General features: G+C 38.3%; 1 protein-coding gene across 1 annotated transcript in view; it reads left to right on the top strand.

Annotated features, from left to right (window-relative positions):
• Positions 1 to 10697: 10697 nt before the first annotated feature.
• LIMS1 (LIM zinc finger domain containing 1) overlaps positions 10698 to 21829 on the top strand; it is a 208607-nt gene continuing 197475 nt past the window's right edge. Inside the window, exon 1 of the mRNA XM_031958778.1 lies at positions 10698 to 10801. Within this exon, the coding sequence (XP_031814638.1) occupies positions 10770 to 10801 (32 nt within the window). The 5' untranslated portion in view covers positions 10698 to 10769. The remainder of the gene's footprint in view (positions 10802 to 21829) is intronic.

The raw sequence follows: 21829 nt of genomic DNA, 5'->3' as shown, positions 1-21829 counted from the left end.
TTTGGGAAGAGGAAGCTTCTGTGCCATGGTGGAGAAAGTCTGCAGAATCAAGAGCAGAAGTGCTTGTGTTATTTATCATTTAGCATAATAATTATGTTAGTAGTAGAGGCTGTCCCGAAATGATGAATAGATTGTACTCCAAAAGTTTTAATTCAATTCAGCATGCATTTATTAAGTGCACAAAAAAGCAATTTTTGATCTCAAGGAGATACAGCATGTACAAAGATAAATATACTATTGAGTAAGGAGTAAAAAAGGCAAAGGATAGATCAAAATATCCTAAGATTCTCTGAAGGGAATCACTAGAAGGATCAAGGAAGGCTTCATGGAGGAGATAGCAGCTAAAGCTAGCTAGAATACTGTAATTTTGAAAGAACAATTTCAATATAGTCTGGAGACACATACCGGATTTTAATGATTTGATAAATGAGTGGGTGGGGTGAAAAACACGCAGCAAAAAAAAAATTTATATATGACAATTCTTTCTAGGAATTTGGCATTGAAAGAGAAAAATAATATTGGCTTGTGGGGATTTCAGGGTCAAGTGAAGATTTTTTTAAGGTTAAGCAAGACATTTGTGACAATATTTGTAGGCAGGGAGAAAAAAGCTAAAAAATAAGGAGAAACTGAAAATGAGACAGGACAAATCAAATCAGTGGGACACAATCAGAGAAGAGACCAATTAAGGTTAGTTAACTTAATTTTTCTTTTAATGGCCTTATTTGGCATGATTTCTGAACTCACTGAGCAGCATTCAGCAGTTTGAGAGTAGGAGAAAAAGACAGAGAAAAAGTGGTCTAGTACTAAGAAATGGCACAAGGATGTGAACAGAGGAAGTAGTAAATGGAAGACACTGTCAAAGTCAAGTCTGAAGGGAAAAAATGAAGCCAGAGCAGAAATGATGGGAATAGAAAATAGAGGACAGACGGATTGGAAGTCATATTGAAAAGACTACCTGGAACATAATAGATGCTTAATAAATATTTGGCTAACTGAATGATGAACTGAATGATGAAGAACCAGTTTGGAAGAATGAGGCAAAAACAGAGATAGAAGGACAGATTATGATCAGGGAGGCAGGTGAATTTCAAAGTTTAAAATCACGGAAATGGTATACTTTAAAATGATGTTGAAGTATAATGTGTGAAGTGATAGACCCAACATGAAACACATTTTGGGGCAAAGTCAATGGGGAAATTTGCTTGGCTTGTCTATACATATTTGTTACAAGGATTTTCTTCTTTTTTTTTTTTCCCAAAAGGGAAAAAAATAGGAGGAAGAGAAAATAAGTACTTCTTAACTGCAAGTAAAATAAAAGTTTAAAAACTGAAGTATGAAATCTCTCTCTCTCTCTCTCTCTCACACACACACACACACACACACACACACACACACACAAACATACCAGGGTATTTAAAGTAGAAAGAAGATGGAAGTTGAGGAGTTTGCTGAATTGGGAGACTAGTGTTTGGAGTTATATTTAAAGAGAAATTAACACAAATACAAAAGTTTGCATGGATGAAGGCAGAGGTAGGAGAGAAAAAATCCTTTGACCTGGGTTTTGAATATTTACAAAAGGAAAGAAATGAGCTGGGGATCAACAGTTGGAGAACAACAAGGCTCAACTTCTGCTGAGGGAACCACCATTCTTCCAATAACTTGGGTTAAAAAACATTGTAAATTCTTCCTTCTCTCTCCTTTCCACCCCCTATAACCCATCAGTTGCCAAGTCTTGTCAATTATATCTTCATCACTTCTCTAGAATCTCCCCTTTCCATTAACACCACAATCACCTAACTCAGACCCTCATCTTTTCTAATGTACAGCAATAGACCCTAATTGATCTTCTTCTACTCAGAATATACTTTCTCCAATGTATTCTTTCTTCAGCTGTCAAACTTCTTCCAGAGAGGGACCGGAAAAGATTTAAAGGGAATCAGCTCCCCTGGGTAGTAACAACAACAATTTCATCATTTATATTGTTTCTGCCTTCCTTCCTGAAATGCTGCGCACCACTTTGATTCATGCAATTGGCTGGAAACATTCTGTTCAAAAACTTCCACAAGTTGAAAGTGGAAACATTTGGTATTTTAGTAGATCTATGATTTCATTAATGTGAATACTCCCTCCCCTTGTGCAGATCCTAACCTCTACATGACTTCTCAAACTGCGGAATTCTTGTACATGTTTTCTAATAAATGCTCCATACAAAATCTACACACTGGAGGCTTTCCTCTTAGTTCTTTTGGAATCTGTACTGATGTAACACTCAGGCTGTTGTCTTTCATTCTTGCTACGTGACTTAACCCACCTCCTTTTCCAGCTTTACATGGTACTCTATAATATTTTTAGTCGTTCATTATATACAAATTGTCTCTATGTGCTACAGTCCACCAGAACTTATTATTTTCCCTCTAAAACTCACTCCTCTAATTTCTGTCAAGGGCAGCTAGGTGATACACCAAATAGAGTGACAGACTTGGAGTTAGGAAAACCCACCTTCCTGAGTTCAAATCTGGCCTCAGACACTTATTAGCTCTGTAATCCTGGGTTAACTGTTTGCCTCAGTTCCTCATCTATAAAATAAGCTGGAGCAGGAAATAGCAAATCATTCCAGTAACTCTGCCAAGAAAATCCCAAATGAGGTCACAAGGACACATGACTGAATAATAGTTATAAGGATAGTCTCCTAGACTGTTTTAGTGGAACAGTCTTTTTCACTCTCCTCTTGCCTACAAATCCAAGCAGTTGCCAAATTTTGCCAATTTTACTTCCAAAATAGATTTCTTATTCAACTTCTCCTCTCTACTCGCACAAACACCTCTTAACCAGTTCAGGCTGCCATTACTTCTTGCTTAGATTATGATAATAGTCTTATAATTGTAGTTAGAGTTTCTAGTTTTGCCCCCTTCTAATCTATCCTTTATGCAGCTCCCAAAATGATTTTCTATTTATTTTATATATTTTGATTTTATTTTTTCAATTAATAACCATTTATTTTGCATTTCTTCCATTTCCCAACATTCTTCCCCACTCCAGGGTCAACTAAAACAAAGCAAAACTCTGGTAATAAATATACATAGTCAAGCAAAAACAGGTCTCATTCTGTACCCTGAGTCCATCACCTCTTATTATGAGGTAGACAACATGCTTCATCATTCATTGGTTCTCTGGACTCATGGTTGTTCCTCACTTTTACAAGCATTAACTCTTCCACAGTTGTTTTTCTTTACAATGTTGTTGTTACTATGTAAATTGTTGACTGTTTTCGCTGACTTTACTCGGTTTAAATTTCATATGCATATTCCCAAATCAGTGATTTTCCTTAAGTAAAGATTTGTTTGTTTCACTCCCTTGTTGAATAAATTCCAGTGGCCTCTAATGCCTTAAAATGAAAATGTAAACCCTTTTGTCTTTTAAAATCTTCACAATTATTTTCTCTCAACCTTTTTTTTTTCAGAATAATTATTTCTGTTCTCATTCTCTATAGTCCAGCCAAATTGGTTTCCTTTATGTGCCACATACACTATTCCAGCTCTCATCTCTAGCTTTGGGGGACTTGCTATCTCCCATTCCTAAACGTGCTTCCTCCTCATCTTTGCTTCCTAGGATCCCTTGCTTCCTTCAAGACATAGCTCAAATACTACCAAACATCACTGTCTGGAATCTGCCAAGCAAACCTTTCTTGATATCCCAATTATTGAGTCCTTCCTCCTTATCTTTCACTTATCTTTACATATATTTTTCTATATGTAGATATTTTTCCCAGTTAGGTTGTAAGCTCCTTGAAGAAAGACATTATTTCACTTTTGTCTTTGCATCCCTAGTGCCTGGTACAATACTTAGCACATTGTAGGTACTTAATGAATTCTTGCTGATAGATTGATTAAGAGGCAATGGAAGTTTTCCCACTGTACTTTGAGTTGCCCTTGTTTTTTGGTCCCCAGAACCTATTTATTATTTATAAATTACTTCACAAATTACACATGTTTGATATTTGCCCTCTAGGGGAGGAACTGGGGGGGAAAGAGGGAAAAATTAGAACACGAGGTTTTTGTAAGGGTGACTGTTGAAAATTATCCATGTATATATTTTGAAAATAAAAAAAGCTTTAACTTTTAAAAATTTACTTCACTTTCCTAGATCTCTTTCCTCAGCTCTAAATGCCACAAATACTGGGATTAGAAAGCTGACAATTTGTGACAAATCAAAAGTTCAAGATATTTGAAAGAACTACAATTTACTAAAAGCAACTGAACTTCATTTCTTCCTATTATTCGATTCAGAATGCAGATTCTTGTCTATCCACAGCACTTGTCCATGATATAAGTATTTTAATGGACCTTTTATTGTTACATAACCTAGTTTTCTCCTTGCATCTTAGCCTTTTTCTCCATCAGAAAGCTCACCAAGCAGTAGAAAGATGAGGATCTTTCTCTGCTCATGATCATGAGGAGCTATTCCCCTAATCTCAGCACACCATGTTCTCTCCTTTTATCTAATTTTCAACTTTTTCCTTCTAGACTAGATGCTTAACCCTTTCTCAGTGGCGGGACCTCCAACACCCTGATCTACCTAGACTTTTGGATTAGTTTGCTCCTTCCAAATAGTTAAGCCCAACCCTCTATAACTTTTCAGCTGTGGAGCAGACATAGTTATTCACACCATTTTGAAAAGCACAGTGTCACCAACTAAAATCTCTGGCAAGATGGAGGGCTAATGGATTTTAGAATAATGCCCTGTTATTATATCTTCCAGACCCCTGCACTGCCACATGCCTTACTTCTCAATTCTCTCTGGTGTATGGTTTTCCTCCATTAAAAAGTGACAGTGAATGTTGAATTTTGCACTAACCAAGTTGAATACTTTCATAAGAATAGCAAGAAATAAACTCAGTGCAATCTTAAATTTTGTGCATCATTTTGTTAGTTTTGTGGTCACAACTATATGATATGCTATAGAAAACTTTCTGCAGAAACCTGCTAATTTTCCTTAAGGATAGCTTGGGTTCATATATATATTATTGCCATAATTTTATACATATGAAAGAGACACACAGAATGACACAGTAGATATTAACTGGCCTCAAAGAAAACCTCAGCTCACATCCCACCTGTGGTGTATAGTAGCTGTATGATACCAGTTCCTAGAAAACATAACTTCTCAGGGCTCTAGGCTAGTGGTTTCTAACTCGGATATGGGGGTCACTAATCTGTACATAAGAAACCCTACAAGCTTTAACATATTTAACATGTATTAGTCAACCTGCCATCTGGGGTAAGGGGTAAGGTTGAGGAGGAGAAAAATTGGAACAAAAGGTTTGGCAATTGTCAATGCTGAAAAATTACCCACGCATATATCTTGTAAATAAAAAGCTATATAAAAAAAAAAGAAACCCTACAAGCGATATATTGAAATAATTTAATCTGGTTCTAGCTTGACACATCTGCTCTATGCACCTCTTTAAAATCAGAAGAATCAAAGAAGGTATATTCCTACATTATTAGAAGGAATTTGTTCACCTCAGACTTACTTATCACTGAAAAATCAGTCTGGTCACCATCCCTATCCTATTAAAAAAAAAAGGCAGTCCAATACAAGGTTTACTCTGATGCATTAATGTGGAGTAGAAGTTACTTGGATTCTTGAAGGCTAACAGCCAGTGGACTGCAAGCCTGCTTAGGTGCTACCATGCTTAAAAGTCTTTAGCTATAGTTCTAGAAACAGAGAACACTTCCATAATATCAAGGGCAGTATGAATCATGTAGTTTGTTGGCCATCTATAAATATTAGTTTAGTTACTGATACTCTACATGTGAGTTCGTCATTCAATGACTTGAGAATCTGAACCTTATCAATATTGACATTCTTATTTTATAGAACCTAGAAATAAGGAAGTTGGAAGAATGGACCATAGGTTATCCTTAAAAAGGCAAATAAGGAAGTTGCTTTTATTTTATACCCCAAATTCAAAAGAAATATCACTTTGGGAGAAATTTGGCCGTCCCCTATTACAGTTCTCATGTTCTTTTTCAGCTCACAAGATTGGAATCATTTAGAAAGGGATGGGGAGCAAAAACACAGAGGCCAAGAACTGAGGTCTATTTCTCAGGGCTATCTGGCCTTAAGATCTCTCCCTATACAATACTGTATATCACCAGTATTGTTTCTCCATCCATAATAAGAATAGATGAAGAGACTAATCCAAAGAACTAGACTGAACTGAGTTTGACTTTTTTTGTAATTCTCAGTTTAGGTTAAATTGAATTGAAAACCAACTGAACAAAATTCCTCCTCTCTTTGTGGTTAGCAGACCTGAAGCAGCTACAGAATGCATGTTCAAAGCTCTCTATTTCTCATCATTGTGACTCCCCTAGAAGTAGACTCCCTACTTCTAAGTTTGCATCAACAAAACACACAAACAACATGACATTAACACCTATGAATCCGTGTGGCTGTTTTTCCAAATACTCACATAATCAAATTGATCTGTGACTTTCTCTCCTATCAGGTTTATCTCCAATAATGCTGACTGAACTGCATCCTTGTCTGCTCATCCTATTTGATTCCTGGCCATGTGTGTTCTCATAAATTCATATTTTTTGTTGTTTAATCATGTCCGACTTTTTATGACCCCAGTTGTGTTTTGGTTTTGTTTTTGCAAAGATACTGGATGGTTTGCCAATTTTTTCCAGCTCATTTTACAGATGAGGAAAATGAGGAAACAAGGTTAAGCGACTTGATCTGGGTCATATAATTAGTAAGTCTCTGAATTCAGAAAGATGAGACTTCCTGACTCAAAGCCTGGCACTCCATCTGATGCGGTTAGTGGCAGTGCAGGGGATTGTGGGAACCCCCTCTGGTCGATGCAGGTCCAACATGAAAAGAATTCAAGAACCCAAAAAGTTTGAATGGCAGAAGAGAGTTTATTCTGTTGGCACTGACCAGGATGCGCTGCTGTTATCTTCCCCTCCTGGCATGAACCCCCAGTGAACTCAGGGACATTTCTATGACTCTTGCCAGCTGGAAACAGTTACAGAAGGGACCTTTGGACATGTTCCCCAAATGAGTTTGGGGATGACTGCTTGAAAGGAGAAAAATGATGGGGGAACCTGAAACTGTTCTCCCTGCCTAGGGAAGCCACAGGGTGAACTCTAAGAAACTTTCCTCTGGGAGAGGCCCGCCTCAGGGAATCAAGATAAATTATCTTGGTGGTGACTAGTGGCACCCTCTACTGAGCTGAAAACTAGCCCAGGACTACTCCTAGTAGCTTGAACTTAAGTGGTCTCATTCAACAGGGGCAATGACAACATTGAAGGAATCTCATTCAGTTGAAACCCTAGTCTCAGATTTGGTGTAAAAAAGGCAATTTTAAACTCATTTTCTTGCAGAAGCCCAAAGTAGGATGCCATGCCAAGGGACCTCTCCCCTTGGCACAGCACCTACCAGGACTCCTGGGGAAGAGACCTCCTTCCCAGTGATAATAACGCTTGCTATTTCTCTGCCAGGATCTTGCCACTAAGGTAGTCAGTCTTCCTAGCAAAGTGGCTTCTCGGTGCCAACAGAATAAGCTCCCTTCTGCCATTCAAACTTTTCAGGTTCTGAATTCTTTTTACGTTGGACCTGCGTTGACCAGAGGGGGTTCCCACAACTCTCTGCACTGCCACTAAACCACTAAACGCATCACATCTACTCTGCCACCTAGGGGCCCATGCTAATTATACCAACTTTTATATATATATATATATATATATATATATATATATATATATATATATTTGTATAGTATTTTAACTTCTTGAAATGCTTTTCTGTCTACAACATCTATTCCTCACTTGTACTCACTTCATTATATTCAATCTGTTGCCAAATCTTGTTTCTACTTTCTTATCTCTTTTCTTCAATCATCCTGGCCCAGGCCCTCAATTCCTAATGCCTGAATTATTGTAATAATTCTCTTCTGATGTCTCCCTCCTCACTTTAGCCCATCTACCTCTCATGTGCCAATATGACTTAAATCATAGTCTGACCATCTCACCCTGTGCTACTTAAAACTTCAATGCCTTCCTTCTACCTTTAACATTAAAAAAAAAAAATTCCATTCTTTCAAACCCTTCACAACCAGGTCACTTTTACCCTTTCTAATCTTTTTATAATTTACTCCCCTCTATAACTCTACAATCCAACTGCTCTGCCAAAAGCTTCCTAAAATCTGTTCCCTAGAGACCTCCTTTTTCTACCTCCAGTCTCCCCCAATATTTGGTAAGTTTGTTTCCAGCATTTCCATTTGAAGAAAGACCTAGTCTAGCTATTTTACATTTACTCTATACCTAGCTTAGCTTATTGCTCTACCCTGCTTCAGGCTTGACATAGTCTCAGATTTTTTTTTTAATTAATTTTATTTTTAATTAATGGAATAAAACAAGCATTTCCATAAGAAAATAAAACTTAAAAAATCATTGCCAATGAAGTTACAAACCTATTATGTATTCTCAAATCTTGTTGTCTGTTTCTGGCCTTCTTGCTGTTATTCCACCTCAGGGCTCTTGCTTTTTATGAGCTTTCCGCTCTACCTGGAGAGGTTACTTCTCATCTCACCCACCTAGGTTCCTTCAAGACTCATTTTCAAATCCCTTCATCTGTAGGAATCCTTTACTCTTCACCTCCCTTGCCTTGCAGGCATTGGTACCTTCCCTGTTATATCTCTTTTGTACTGTGTGTATCATCTTTTATTTCCATAGTTGCTTGCATCTTGTCTTCTCCATTAGAACTGAACTCCTTGAATCAAGGATCTTGTTTTACCTCTCTTTGAATCCCCAGTGCCATATAACAAATGCTATCTTCCCATGGACACAGGCCTGGCACTGCTTTTCTCTATACTATGACTTTTCACTAGTGGACCTCTATTTCTTGAGTGTTCCCTATCTTCATCTCCCCTCCTGGTTTCTTTCAAGACTCAAATACCACCTGCAAATGGCCTTTCTTGGTTCCCCCTCCTTACCTCTCAGTATATATCTCATATATAGTTCCTTGCATGTTGTTACCCTCACTCCCCTCCCTACCAGAAGATAGGCCCCTTGAAGTCAGGGACTGTTTTTGCCTTTCTTTGGCTGACCACTGAGTGCCTGGAACATAGTAAGCATTTAATAAAAACACTGGCTGATACTGACATCTTCTAGGGCAGTTTTACCTGAAACTAGATCTTTTATTTTTGGAGGCAATAGGGGTGAAGTGATTTGCTTTGATAACTACTTGTGTGAGGCTGAATTTGAACTCGAGTCCTTCTGCCTCCAAGGTCAATGCTCTATCCACAGCCCTAGTCTTAGCTGGATCTTCTTTCAATAATAAGATTCTTGTCTTACCCAAATGTATCCTGCCTGGAATTAGGAGGCAGAATTTTTCTTTTGCTTCCAAGAGGAAAGTAAATTATTGATATTAGAATCTTTCCAGACAACAAATTTTGATAGAAACATGAAGAGAAAAGTGAGTGAGTGGACTATTAGCTTTCCCCTTTTAAGGATGTGTCAGAACTGAGCCTGGGAGCTCCTTAATTTCTGTTTCACAATTTTGCCTGGATAGGAGCTCTCTTCCTTTTAATAGCATAATTGATTTCATTCTTATTTTACAAATAAAGCAGACGCTGCTTAAACTGTTACTCTTCTACTTACTAACATGTGACCTTGGTTTTCTCACTTGTAAAATGAGGCTGTGTGAGAGGGAGGAGTTACACAGGCCGTTTTCAGCACAAAATCACTTCATTTCAAAAGGGGAAGTGATTTCTCTTGATTCACAAGGTTAGTTAGTGAGTGGCAAGCTTAGGAGGAAAGCCCAAATCTTTTCGTTCTCAGCCCTAGTGAGCCATTCATAGTTTCTTACCTGATTAGCTTTTATTACCGCCAAGCCAAGGGACAAAACTGCAAACTGACCCTGAGATGACGCTGGTAGTAGCCTGGCTTTGCTTGTTGACGTACCAGCAGCGTCCTAACCAATGGAATAATGGGTGCTGCAAAGCCCTGCAGGAGTTGACTAAAAAGTTATGCACAACGTGCCTGGCGAGAAGCACCGCGGAATCACCGCAGCCCAGTTCTGAGAGCAGCCCCAGACCAAGTTCTGCGTGCACGTGTCTGAGTTTCTTCCAACCCGCGCCCGTGCCCGATCTAGCCAGATTCAGGGGCTCAGGGTGTGCAAGAATCAATCTGGGGGGAGGCCCCCCGGCCGGGGGGGAGTAGCTTCCTGCAGAAGCTGGGGAGGGAGAGAGTGACGGGCTCGGGGCGCTCGGCCAGCCGGGGCAGCGACGTGGGTAGCTAGGAGGGCGGTACCGCGGGCCTCCTTCCCGGCCCCCTCCCCCAGGTCCCGGGCGCTTGCAGCCGCGCTCGCGTTCCCACCCTGGCGGCCAACTGCGAAAAGGCACCGCGAGGGAGCGAGCGAGCGAGGGGCTGGGAAGCGCCTGCAGCGCCGCGCCATTACAAGTCCCGGGGAGGAGACTGCCTGCCTGCCTGCCTGGCGAGCCCTCCTGCACTCCCCGCCCCGTCCCCCGCGGCTTTCTCCGCCCTCCCTTCCTGCTTTTGGAGCAGCCCCTCAGCCCGGCCCGGTTCCCGCGGCGCCCAGGCTTCTGCAGCCCTTGCTGCCCGGGACTCAGGCTGGGCGCGCGCTAGTGCCCCGGGGGCGAGGGGAGCCAGACTCGCGGCGGCGGCGGCCGGAGGGGGGACCGGAGGCGGCGGCGGCGGCGGCCGGAGGGTGTCAGAGGGCGTCCTAGCGCTGCCGGGAAGATGTTGGGTGTTGCGGCGGGAATGACCAACAGGTAACAGATGACTCCCTTTTTTCCACGCCTGCCCTCCCGCCCCCATTCATCCGCTGCTGCTGCTGCTGCTGCGGTGGCAACTACCAGGGGAGGAGAAAGCGCAGGACGAGGAGGCGGGGAATGTGCGGAGAGTTGTGCCCGGAGCCGGCCAACGTGGGGCTGCTCCACGCTGGTAGTCCGCTCTTTCTTCTCTCGCTCCCTCGGGCGAAGGGAAGCGGAGGGAGGTGGCAGCGGCTGCCCGCGGCTGTAGGGGCCGGGCGGAGCCGCCCGAGAAGCTGCCCGGGGGCTGCGGGGAAGGCTCGCTCCCGGCGGCCAGGTTCGCAGCGCCGCACCTCCGCGCCTGGAGCTCGGCTTCCCAGAGCACCGTCTTTGGGGTGGGCTAAAGGGCCATGACCCTTCGAGGCGGGGGCAGGGGGGGACTATGTGTCCTGGTTTAGTGAGGCGACGACCACCTTGCTCACCACATCACCGAAGAGAGAGGGCATCGATATTGATTTAGTGGGGCGGTGATCTTTTGTGCCCGCCTTACCAGCCGAGGGGAAAGAGGGGCATTTGTCTAAGTTTAGTAAGAAGCCAGGTTCGGAGTGGAAGAGACTCTCCAGGGCGAGAGACTTGTCTTGTTCTTTTTTGAACCGAGTCAGCGATTGTGCAGTCGGCGGTAGCGACGTCGGGTGGTTTTTGATGTCTTTACCACCGTGCCTTTTCGCTCCTCCCTTCCGCCGGCCCCTGGAGTGGGCTGACCCACCGAGGATGTCTGGGTCCGTTTTGAGTCTGAAGTCTGGGCGTCTGCCTGTTCTGCAGCCTACGATCTGGACTTTGACCTCCGGCTGGATCTGAGTGGGTGTGGGAAGGGGTGACCCGGGGTTAAACCAACCTTGGGTGGGTCAGGAAGGTTGGAGGAACGATGCGGCCTGAAAGAGAAGCCGCTGGCCCCGGAAAAAAAAAAACAGAAAAAGATTAAAAGTAGCACTCAGTTAATTGAAAAACCTGTGTTGTCGTCGCAATTCCCCTGAGCCAAGCAACTGAGAAGCAAATTAAGGGCACGACAGTATGTGTGTGCTTGTTGGGGCTGCTCTTTCAGGACTGGGATGGAGCTCTGAGGGCCAATGTTCATTTTGCCCCACGAATGCTGTTTTAGTGGCTGTTCCCCGTGCAGAATGGAACTCTTAGCACTTTTAGTTACTTATTGCTTAAAAGTTCTGCCTAAAATTCTCCTTCACCCCCGGCTATTCTCCCCCCCTCCCCTCCCAAACTTGTTGCACTTCTAAACCGCAAAGGAAATGCAAACCGAATATATTTGTGCATTTCCCTGAGAATTCACTTTTGGGGGGTGGGGAAAGCAATAAGTGGATTAGTTCTTGTGAGTTACTGGAGCCAAGGTGGTTATAGTGGAAAGAGTCAATGGACCTGGAATCTTAGTGACCTGGAGACAAATCTGAAACATAGTATCTCAAATCACTTAAGGCTCTCTGAATCTATTTCCTCATTTGTAGAAGGGGGGTGGTTAATACTTGAAATGTTAACCAAAGTTATGAGGAAAGCCCAATGTAGATACCAGTAATTATTAGTTATAATAAATGTCAGATTCCCCATGATTTTTTTTTTTTTTTACGGAGTTGTTCATTTGTGTCTGAGAACCGTTTGTCTGAGAACCTGGTTTTTAAGAAGTGAAACACGACCCTTCTGTGTGCAATAATCAAAAAAGTATTTCTTAATGCTTATTTTGTGCCAGATGCTGTGCTAAATGCCAGGAAGACAAAGAAAGACAGAAGTTGTCCCTTGCCCTCAAAGAGCTCACTTTCCCATGTACATAATGAATTTTAAATTTAAAATATAACTTTTCTTTAAATGTCAATGTTGTGTTAAAAGTAGGTGGGAGAGTCTAAAATTGACTATCAGTTGCCTGCTGTAATGCCAGCGAGGGTGGGTATGGAATACTGGGTAAGTTGTATACTTCTTTAGTCTGTTTTTCTCTTGTTAAATGAAATTGGTGGACTAGATGAACCTAAGATCTCTTCCAGTTCTGATATTGTAAGTCAATATACCAGAGATAGCAAAATACACAATAAAGCTGTCCTTTCCCCTCTGTGGGAGGAGATAAATACTTGGACAATTTCTTGGATTTGTGATTTCTTTGATGTGACTGCTCCCTTCAGCAGTGCAGAATGTCACCCATGCACACATAACTATTCTGTTTAACTATTGTTAATAATAGAATTTAAAGAGCACTTTAAGGATATTATCTTATTTGATTCTCTCACCTGCCCTTGGATTTAATTGATACTATTATCCCTATATTTCTGATGAAGAAACCAAGTCATACAGAAAATAAGTGACTTGCCCAGCCACGTTAATTATCCGATGTGGAATTTGAACTTAGGGCTTTAGAGTCTAGATTTCAATCTCTATGCACGATGCCCTAGATATTGCAGATTCTTTTATAGAAGGTCAGCCCAGCCTTCTGGGGACTTTCCTGGGGATTGCTTACAATTCCTGGATATCAGTGGAGCTTAGGAATGCTTATTGGTTGTCCTTTGTTAAACCTTTTTAATGATCTTTTGCCATTTTTCCTGGGTTTATTAATTATTTGCTAGTAATTTGCTGCAATCTCTACCCTGCTGTGGCATCTTTTGGATAGCCTGCAACTTAAATTTTTTGGAAACTGTGGTATTCCACAATCCAAGTCAGAAAGCATCACAAGAAGAGTATGGGGGTGAAAAGATGAGCTTTTGTTTCAGAGGGAAGCTTGAAGGCACTGAAACGTGTGATTTCCCAAATGCAGATACAATCCAGTCTCTTCTTTTCCTATTAATTTCTGGGCCTAGATCACTGTCCATTGGCAGTGTTTGTCCAAAATACATACGCACATGTTTATTAATGGTCTACCTCTATAACTGCTCATAGCTTGAACAATAGGCATTCTTCATCCATTCGCTGTTCATTGTCTTAAGGAGCTTTTACTCTGGATGGTGCTACTGATGAATTGCAATGCCTTAATTTAATTAGTGTCACCTCCCACTTAGTTTATTAGATCACAATTCACTTGTGCTTTCATTCAAAATAAGGTTACATTTTTCAGAATTCTACTACATACTTGACTGCATACTTGATGATTTTAAATATTTGGTCTGTCACATGATGAAACAGGAAGAAAGAAGAGAAAGAAAAGGAAGAGAAGTAAAGATGAGTTGAGAAAAGAGGGGAGAGGGAAAAGGATAAGGGAAAAGGAAGAAAAAGAAGGGAGATAAAGAAGAAAAAAGGGAGCGGCATTGATCATTAACTGAAAGGAACCAGATAGATTACCTGATTCAAATGTGTTAATCTCAAATAGGAACATAACCATGATTTTGTTCTTCAATTTCAGAGCATGTTGACTTAGAATATTACAAATTAACATCATATTGTGTTGAATTTTTATTTATCATATTAAACATTTCTTAGTTCAGGACCTAGTTAAATGATTTATCCAAGAATCTATAGCTAGAGGAATTGTCAGGACTGGAATTGCTACTTGCATCCTCTACATCCAAATATAAAATTCTTTTCACTATCCCTACCCCTGCATACATCTGCATGAATCTTTGCTTAAAAATATAATAGTGTACATAAGTAGCACTTTAAGCTTTACAAGCCTTATCCCTTTGGAATCCAACAAAAAATCCTGTAAAATAGCTACCATGGATGTTTCTATCCTCATTTTACAGATGAGGAAACTGGGCCCCCAAATTAATTTGCCCATAATTTTAGGTATTAAGTGTCAGAGGTATGTGTTCAAACCCAGGTCTTTCCTGATGTGTTCCCTACTATTTTATTTGTAAAAATACATGCAATTTACTTGTGGTTTTAAAATGGGAAGGGTCATAGTATCATTCAGATACCACCTAGTATATGAGTAGACCAACTTTTAGGTTCTTAATAGAACTTGGTTCAAGTCTTTTTGGTTCAATGGATGGATAAAATGAGGCTGTTGTTAAAATGGAAAGAACACTCTTCAGGAGATCTGGGTTCTATTCTTGGTTCTGCTAACTTGCTGAGTAACAAGCCAAATCAGTTGATCTGGCTACAGTCCTCATTGGTGAAATAAGGAATGTAGACAGAATGATTTCTAAGGTATTTTCCAGGTCTAACATTCCATGGGTCTCTGAGTCACTTGGGAATTAAAATCTGTGCTGTCCCTTAATAAATCTTTTCTAATCAGTTTTTATATCTCATTTCTTGGGGAGAAGAAAAAGTATGATAAATGTTAAAATATTCATTCTAAGAATCCATTAAGAATTTTCAGGGTTTTTTGTTTTGTTTTGTTTGGGGAGAAACATTGTTATAGCACTTTCAAATTTGCAGAGTGCTCTCTTTAGAAATATTTTATTTAATCCTTACAACAATTCTTAGGAGATAGTGCCGTTATTGTCCCTATTTTACAGATGAAGAAACTAAAACAGACAGTGATTATGTGACTTGCCTAGTCACTTTAGATCTAGCACTTTATCCTCTATAGCTTAATATTATTATATATGTAAACTTGGAGTGGACTAATTCCTTGGTATGAGGGCTTGCTAAGGCCTTTCAAGGTGGCTCATCCAGCTTTGGTGTCCACCTGATTCACTCAACTTTCACCTGTGGCTCCAAGAAGCTCGGACAATGGCTACCGCCTGATAAACTTTCTGACAGACATGCTAAACTGGAATGGGTCACCTGCAGGCCTCAAACCCATTGGTGAGTAAAAGATATTTCCCTAAGCATATGAAGACTTTCTCTGGGGAGATGAGACCAGTTTGGTCCAACAGTTACAAAAGCGACTAATGGAGGAGCTTGGTTAGACATTGAAGATGCCCAGGCCATCCGCCACATCCCTGACCATTGTCAGCTATTCTGACTTTTGTCCTGCCTCTGGAATTCAGTGACTTAGAGTGAGCCTGATGAGTTTGTGCAACTCTGCTTCCCAGAAAGCTAATTCATGATGTCATTGGTCCTCTTCTAAAACAAAGGACAAACAAGGAGGAGTAGATAAATGGCCAGATAGGAAAAGGGGGTTGAGGGGAAGCGGGTTTTTTTTTTTTTTTTTTAAACTATGATCTGTATTTGAATCTCAGCTTTTTAAGTGGCAAATTTCTCCACTCTCTGTCCCAGTTAACCTCATCTATAAAATAAGATTGCTTCAATCACATCAGTAGTTCCTTACTTGTGAACCATGTTTTTTGCAAAGGGCACGTGAATCTATATGCTCACCAAACATTGTTCTTTGATCTATTTTTTTCCTCTTTTTCATTTTGATTAATTTTTCAAGCAACAAGTAGTTTTTTTAAATTAATCTGTGCTTCTGATTATTCTAACCCTCCTACTGAACAAATTTTAAAAAATCTTACTATATAGCTACACAAGTTCAGTAAAACAAATTCTCATTATTTCAGACATTTACCTTGTTCAGACATTAGCTGAGAAAATGTATATATCTTTCTGCATTTTAAGTTCATTCCCTTTCTGTTAGGAGGTGAAATGGCACTTTCCATCTTCATTTTTTGGGAGCTTCTGATATATCACTGAGTTATCAAGAGTTGTGAAGTCTTTCAAAATTGTTTTTTCTCTATAATATTGTTATTCTTATATAAGTGATGTTCCTAGTTCTGTTCACTTTGCTCTGTATTCATTCCTAAAGTTCTTCCCAGTTTCCCCTGAAATTGTCCATTTCATAATTTGGCGGGGGAGGCAATTGGGATTAAGTGACTTGCCCACAAGTCACAACAGCTAACTTGTGTCTGAGACTGAATTTGAACTCAGGTCCTCCTAACTTCAGGGCCAGTACTCTATCCAGTGCAAACCTACCTTATCCCATTTTGTCATGTCATATCTTATGGCATGGTGATATTCCTTTACAGTCACATATCACAATTTATTTAGTGATTCCCTTAAGGCCACTTCATTGGTTTCTAGTTTTGGACTACAAATGAAAAGAGCTGTTATAAATATTTTTGTACATATAGGTCCTTTGCTTTTTTCTTTGATTTCTTTGGGATATAGGCCTAGTGGGATGTTTGTCAAAGAATATGTGTAGTTTGGTAACTTTCCAAATTTTAGTTTAATTTTCCAAATTAACTAAAATAGTGAAACCAATTTGAGCTTTCACCCATTGTATTCTAATTTTCTTCTTTTTGACAAAAGTTGCCAGTTCAAGTGTAAGGAAAAATCTCAAAGTTATTTTAATTTGTTTTTCTCTAATTAGCAATGGTTTAGAGCTTTTTCCTCCCATGTAATTTTGTTAGTTTGGATTTCTTCCTTTAATAAGTGCCTGTTCATAGTCTTTGACCATTTATCCATTGGGGAATGGCTCTTTGTGTTATAAATTTAATTCAATTTCTTACATATTTTGGAAGACAAATATGCTACAAAGATTTCTTAATCCGTTTCTCTTCTAATTCTGTCCACATTTGATTTCTTTGTGTAAAAACTTTAAATTTTTATGTAATCAAAATTGACCATTTTATCTTTTATGAATCTCACTATCTCATGTTCAGTCATGAATTAATTCTTCTCTATCCATAGATTTATAGGCAAGACTTCTTAAATGTTTTCCACTTGTAATCCCTTTTCAGCTGAGAAATATTTTTGCTATCCTGAGGTAAATAAAATAGTTATACAAATCAAATGTTGACTGATAATAAATAATAAAGGAATTTATTTTAAAACAATTCTTTGACATATATATCATTTTAACATTTGTTAAAGATGAAAGATTTGCATACTAATGAGATGTATGTGCTTGTTTATTTTTACATAAATAATTAAATCTTGGTGGAATATTTGATACCTTTTACTGTTACCAACTTTTTCTGCAACCCCCACGTTCAGTCATGTGAAGAGATTGTGCCCCATGGTTTAAGAAACTTTGTTATAGGATACTTTTATCCTTCCTCTTAATTTATAATTTGATTTTATATATGTAAATTATATATACCTTTGGAATTTATCTTGGTGTGTGTTATGAAGTGTTGGTCTAAACCTAATTTTTATCAGATTGTTGTTGTTTTTCCTAATATTTTCAATATTTTTTTATTTATCTAATTTTTAATTTAGGGAGTAAAACAAACATTTCTGTAATAGTACAAACATATTCTGTAATAGTATAATAAAACAAAAGATGATTGCATATGAAACCTGAGCAGTTTTTTGTCAAATAGCAAATGATAAACTTCGGGTTTATTAAACACCGCTACTGCGCTTTGTTGGCTTTGGTATTTGTATTCTTAATCTAACCTATTTATTGATCTCTCTCTCTCTTTTTTTTAAACAGTACCAAAGCATATTATTTATTCTTGATATTTTGTAGTATAGTTTGAGATCTGATACTCATCGACCCCTTTTCTCTCCACTATTTTTCATTATTGTCCTTGAGATTCTTATCTTTTACTTCTCTATATGAATCTTATTTTTTTCTAGCTCTATAAAATATTCTTTGCGGAGTTTCGTCCAGCACTGAATAAGTAAATTAATTTAGATAGTATTGTAATTTTTATATTGGCTTGATCTGCTTATAGACAATCAATATTTAAATTGATCTTTATATATCAAATCTACTAAACTGTCTTGCACATAAATAAATTTCAATTTTTCAAATGAGTGTAGATACTGTTGTAAATAAAATAAAAATTTATTTTAAAATTTAACTTTTTAAATTTATTTTTAAATTTTAAATTTATTTTTTATTTTAAATAAAACTTTAATTTATTTTTAAAATTTAAATTTGTGGTAGCTTTTTAATCACCTTTTAAAATGCATATTAGGTTTACTAATGTAAAATTGGAAGGGCTCTTGGATCAACTATTATTCATTTAGTCCAACCTTCTGATGTTAAAGAGTAGGAAACTGAGGTTTGGAACAAGTGACATATCTTAAATCACACTGGCATGTAATAATACAACTGCTATTGGGTGAGGTTCTGAATTTTTTTCAGAGTTTGATCCTCCTACCTTCAAAATACTGTTTAGTTTACTATTAATCAGTCTGAATGGTAGGCTCAGAGATCTGTACCCATTGTAGCAATCATCACTTCCACCCCATTCACTTCTACTCATTCCAGCTGAAATAGTTTCTGTCCTCTCTTGGGATAGTTATTTATAAGTATTATTTATGAGTGGGGTGTTGGAGTTTCTGCTCCCTTCAAGAGCCTCAGGGTCACTTCCTCCACTTGAGTACAAATTAAATTCTTTAAACAAGAAACTGCCTGGTTTACTAGACTATACAGGAGGAAAAGGGATCACAGCTACATAATTAAAAAAAACTCTTTTAGATATTAATCAGTACTACTCTCTCCTTGCTCCAACATATCCTTCTTAAACTGGCAGAATAATCTTTGATTATTATATATAATCTAGACTTGGTCATATCAGATATTCACTAAAATTTTTTTCAGTGGTTCCCCATTGACTCCTGAGTAAAGTTTAAACTCTCTTGCCCTCTACAGCCTCCTTATCTTTTATTAGCCCCCTCTATATACTCTGTACTCAGTGCTTTAAACCAATCAAACTTATTTTTCTGATAGTTCATTCTATAATTTCTTGCCTCCTTTTTATCTGTGGAATTTCTACCCATGCTTTAAAACTTTACTCAGATGTCCCTCATTTTTCCTCCAGTAATGACAAGACCATGATTCATTTTTTAAAATATTGTTTTGCACCTCTTTAATGCTTTTATGTTCAAGTGCTGGACTGGAGTCAGGAAGATAAGGAGCCAGATTCTGCTTTAAAAGGAAGATAAGGAGCCAGATTCTGCTTTAAACATTTACTAGCTCTGTGACTTTTTCTCCTTTAGCCTCAGTTTCTACATCTGTGAAGTGGAAATGTAATAATACCTCTACCACAATATTGATGGTAAGATCAAATGATATAAATTTGTAAAGAACCTTACAAACCTTAATCTGCCACATAAATTCAAACTACTATCTTTATATAATATTATAATTATGTCTTATGTCTTACAGTAAATTTAAGTTCTAAGTGGGTATGGATTCCTTCTTATCTGTTCAACGATGGATACTATACCTGTTGAACTAAATTTAATTCTTTATATCTTGCACCTTTTCAATGAAAATTGTTCTAGAAAAGAAGTTAGGTCATTCATGTAGGGAGGGACAGTAAATGAGCAACCAAAGTGCTTCTGTGAGACTCATGGAATATTCAGATTTAGATGAAAGGTATTTGAAGTTCTGTCCAGATGCTCCATGACTGAATTATGGGAGGACACAGACACAAATCACCCAGAAAAGGGTGTGGATGTTGTTATTCACACCATTGGAATGAGTATACCCATCACTGAGATCTCAAGTCCATTAAAATGATGAAATGTTATATTAAGTCTATGTTATATTACTGTTTTTTTTTCATAACTGAGTGGGAAAATTTGTGCAACTACTTTATTTTCTGCCTTCTCTAACTAGTTACCCTCTTCCCCTCCCCTCTATAGTGTGGTCCATATTTAAAGGGAAAACAGAAAAAAAATTTTAAAAAATGGTCTGATAAAAAGGATAAAAAGCCTTTTTTGTCTCTTTAAATTGAGATTGTTCCCTTATCCATGTTAAATATTAATTTTTTTTTCTGTTTCCAGGGTGTCTTCCAAAAGTCTTAATCTTAAAATTGTTTTCAGAAGCAGTCATTAGCCCCTGGCAATTTTCATATCCTTTCTATAACAGCTGTTTACCCCCACAAACCAGACATCATCTCATCTGTTACTTTTGATGTCATCAGAAATTTTCACTCTAGGAGCATTTTATAACTTAATTTTTTCATATTAGGCAGTGTTACTTAAATTCTACAAGGTAATTTAATTCAGGGTTAGGGAAAAAGGGAATAAAATAGGCTCAGTCATTTTAAATGCCATGAAAAGCATTGAGAAAGCTAGTAGCTTGAAACTGGGAAGTTTACTCTTAATATTCCAATACTGAAAAATATCCATGATTTCATCCTGGTGAGTACTTTCTCTACTATTTCTTCTATAGTATAATTTCTCATTAGTTTCTTTATGGTCAAAATAAAATTGTAACCCAATGGTCAGCCTTTTGATGGTGAGTTTCTGTGAACTTAAATAGGGCCTTGCAATTAAAGCCATCCCAGCCAAAGAGGACTGGCTAACTATATCCCCTGTTATTGTAGCCTTCAAGAATATAAGGTGACCTCTGTGTCATCATATGGTGTATATTGTATATACTTATGTCTTCCTGAGGGCATTAATAGGTTTTACATTTGTCTCTTATTCATAGTGCCTAGAACAGTAACTGGTGCATTGTAGACATTTTAAAAAATGTTGATTTAATAGGATCCAATGATGACATTCCTAATAAGAAGAAATAATAATGAATACATATTTAAAACTTGTGCTTTATAAGCTATGATATCTTTTTTTTTTGTTCTTAAAATTTTTTTTTTACCCCAGTTTTCTACAGATGAGGAATGAGGATTCAGAGTGTAAGTAATTTGGCCAAAGTCACATTGAGTTAGTGAGACTAGATGGCTTGCATCTTTTTTTCTCCCAGTTTTTAATAGTATTTTATTTTTCCAAATACATGCAAAGATAGTTTTCAATATAAACATTCACAAAAACTCTTGTGTTCCAAAGTTTTCCCTCTCTCTACCCTCTCTCCAAGGCAGTAAGCAATCTGATATAGATTAAACATGTATAATTCTTCTAAAGATATTTCCTTACTTGTCATGATGCACAAGAAAAATTGGTTCAAAAGAAAAAAAAAAAAAACAGGAGAGAAAAAAAAAAAACCAAGCAAACAATAGCAGCAGAAAAGGTGCAAATACTATGCTTTGATCCACATTCAGTCTCCATGGTTCTGTCTCTAGATGTGGCTGACTCTTTCCATCACAAATCTATTGGAATTGTCTTGGATCACCTCTGTTGAAAAAAGCCAAGTCCATCACAGTTGATCATCACATAATCTTATTACTGTGTATAATGATCTCCTGATTCTGCTCATTACAATTAACATCAGTTCATGTAAGTCTCTCCAAGCCTCTCTGAAATCATCCTGCTGAA

The sequence above is a fragment of the Sarcophilus harrisii genome, chromosome 3 (assembly GCF_902635505.1).
Source record: "Sarcophilus harrisii chromosome 3, mSarHar1.11, whole genome shotgun sequence".
NCBI classification, from domain to species: Eukaryota; Metazoa; Chordata; class Mammalia; order Dasyuromorphia; family Dasyuridae; genus Sarcophilus; species Sarcophilus harrisii.
The sequence above is the reverse complement of the archived record's forward strand: the minus strand, read 5'-3'. Positions and strand labels throughout refer to the sequence as shown.